The 1081-nt window shown below is 56.2% G+C and overlaps 1 protein-coding gene across 1 annotated transcript; it reads left to right on the top strand.

Moving 5' to 3' along the window:
• Position 1: 1 nt before the first annotated feature.
• Positions 2-1042, top strand: LOC114884688 (melanoma-associated antigen B4-like). The gene has a single exon (XM_029203872.1). It carries the CDS (start codon positions 2-4, stop codon positions 1040-1042), a length of 1041 nt encoding a protein of 346 aa, XP_029059705.1.
• Positions 1043-1081: the final 39 nt, after the last annotated feature.

Below are 1081 nucleotides of genomic sequence, written 5' to 3'. Positions count from 1 at the left end.
CATGCCTCGGGGGCAGAAGAGTAAGCTCCGTGCCCGTGAGAAGCGCCGCCAGGCCCGGAGGGAGACCCAGAATCTCGGGGGTGCTCAGGCCACTGCAGCACAGATAGAAGAGTCGCCCTCGTGCCCCTCTTCTCTTCCTCGGGGTACTCCCCCGAGCTCTCCTGCTGCTGGCACTCGCCAGGAGCCTCAGGGAGCCCCAGCCACTAGCTCTCGTGCTGCAGGGGTTTCAGGCCCAGGATCTGATGTGTGTGCCAAGGGCCGGGTTAAGGCAAGGAAAAATTCCTCCCAGGCCCCAGCCTCCGGTGAGAGCTTTCAGAGAGATCCTCTGATCAAGAAGGTGGGAATGTTGATAGAATTCCTGCTGGAGAAGTATACAATGGAAGAGCCCATTATAAAGGCAGACTTGCTGAAGCTTGTGAACAAAAGGTACAAGAGGAAGTTCCCTGAGATCCTCAGGAGAGTTGCTGAGTGCGTTCAGCTGGTCTTTGGTCTTGCGTTGAAGGAAGTCAAGCCGGGTGGTGATTCCTATGCCCTTGTCAGCAAGCTACATGTCAGCGATGATGGGCGTCAGAGCAGTGGCGGGCGGTTTCGGAAGAATGGGCTTCTGATGCTTGTCCTCGGTGTGATCTTCTTGCATGGCGACCGCGCCTCTGAGGAGGAGATCTGGGAATTCCTGAATGGTTTGGGTGTTTATGTTGGAAGGAGGCACATAATCTTTGGGGAGCCCAGGAAGCTTATCACAGAAGATCTGGTGCAGGAAAAGTACCTGGTGTATCGTCAGGTGCGCGACAGCAATCTCCCGTGCTATGAGCTCCTGTGGGGCCGGAGAGCCCACGCTGAAACCAGCAAGATGAAAGTCCTGGAGTTTATGGCCAAGGTGACTGGTACCGTCCCCAGTGCCTTACCAGATCTCTATGAGGAGGCTCTGAAAGATGAGGAAGAGAGGGCCCGAGCCCGAGCCAGAGCTGCAGCCAGGGCTGGTACTCGTGTCAAGGCCAGTGCACCTTCCAAGGTCATGTCTAGCAGTTCCTCCCACCCTTAGTGAGGTCTGAGGCAGCTTCTTCACTTTGTGTTTGACCAA

This window comes from Monodon monoceros, unplaced genomic scaffold (assembly GCF_005190385.1).
Source record: "Monodon monoceros isolate NGI ecotype Baffin Bay Population unplaced genomic scaffold, NGI_Narwhal_1 Contig4278_ctg1, whole genome shotgun sequence".
In the NCBI taxonomy this organism is placed as follows: Eukaryota; Metazoa; Chordata; class Mammalia; order Artiodactyla; family Monodontidae; genus Monodon; species Monodon monoceros.
Note: the sequence above shows the minus strand (reverse complement) of the source record. Positions and strands in the feature narration are given on the sequence as shown.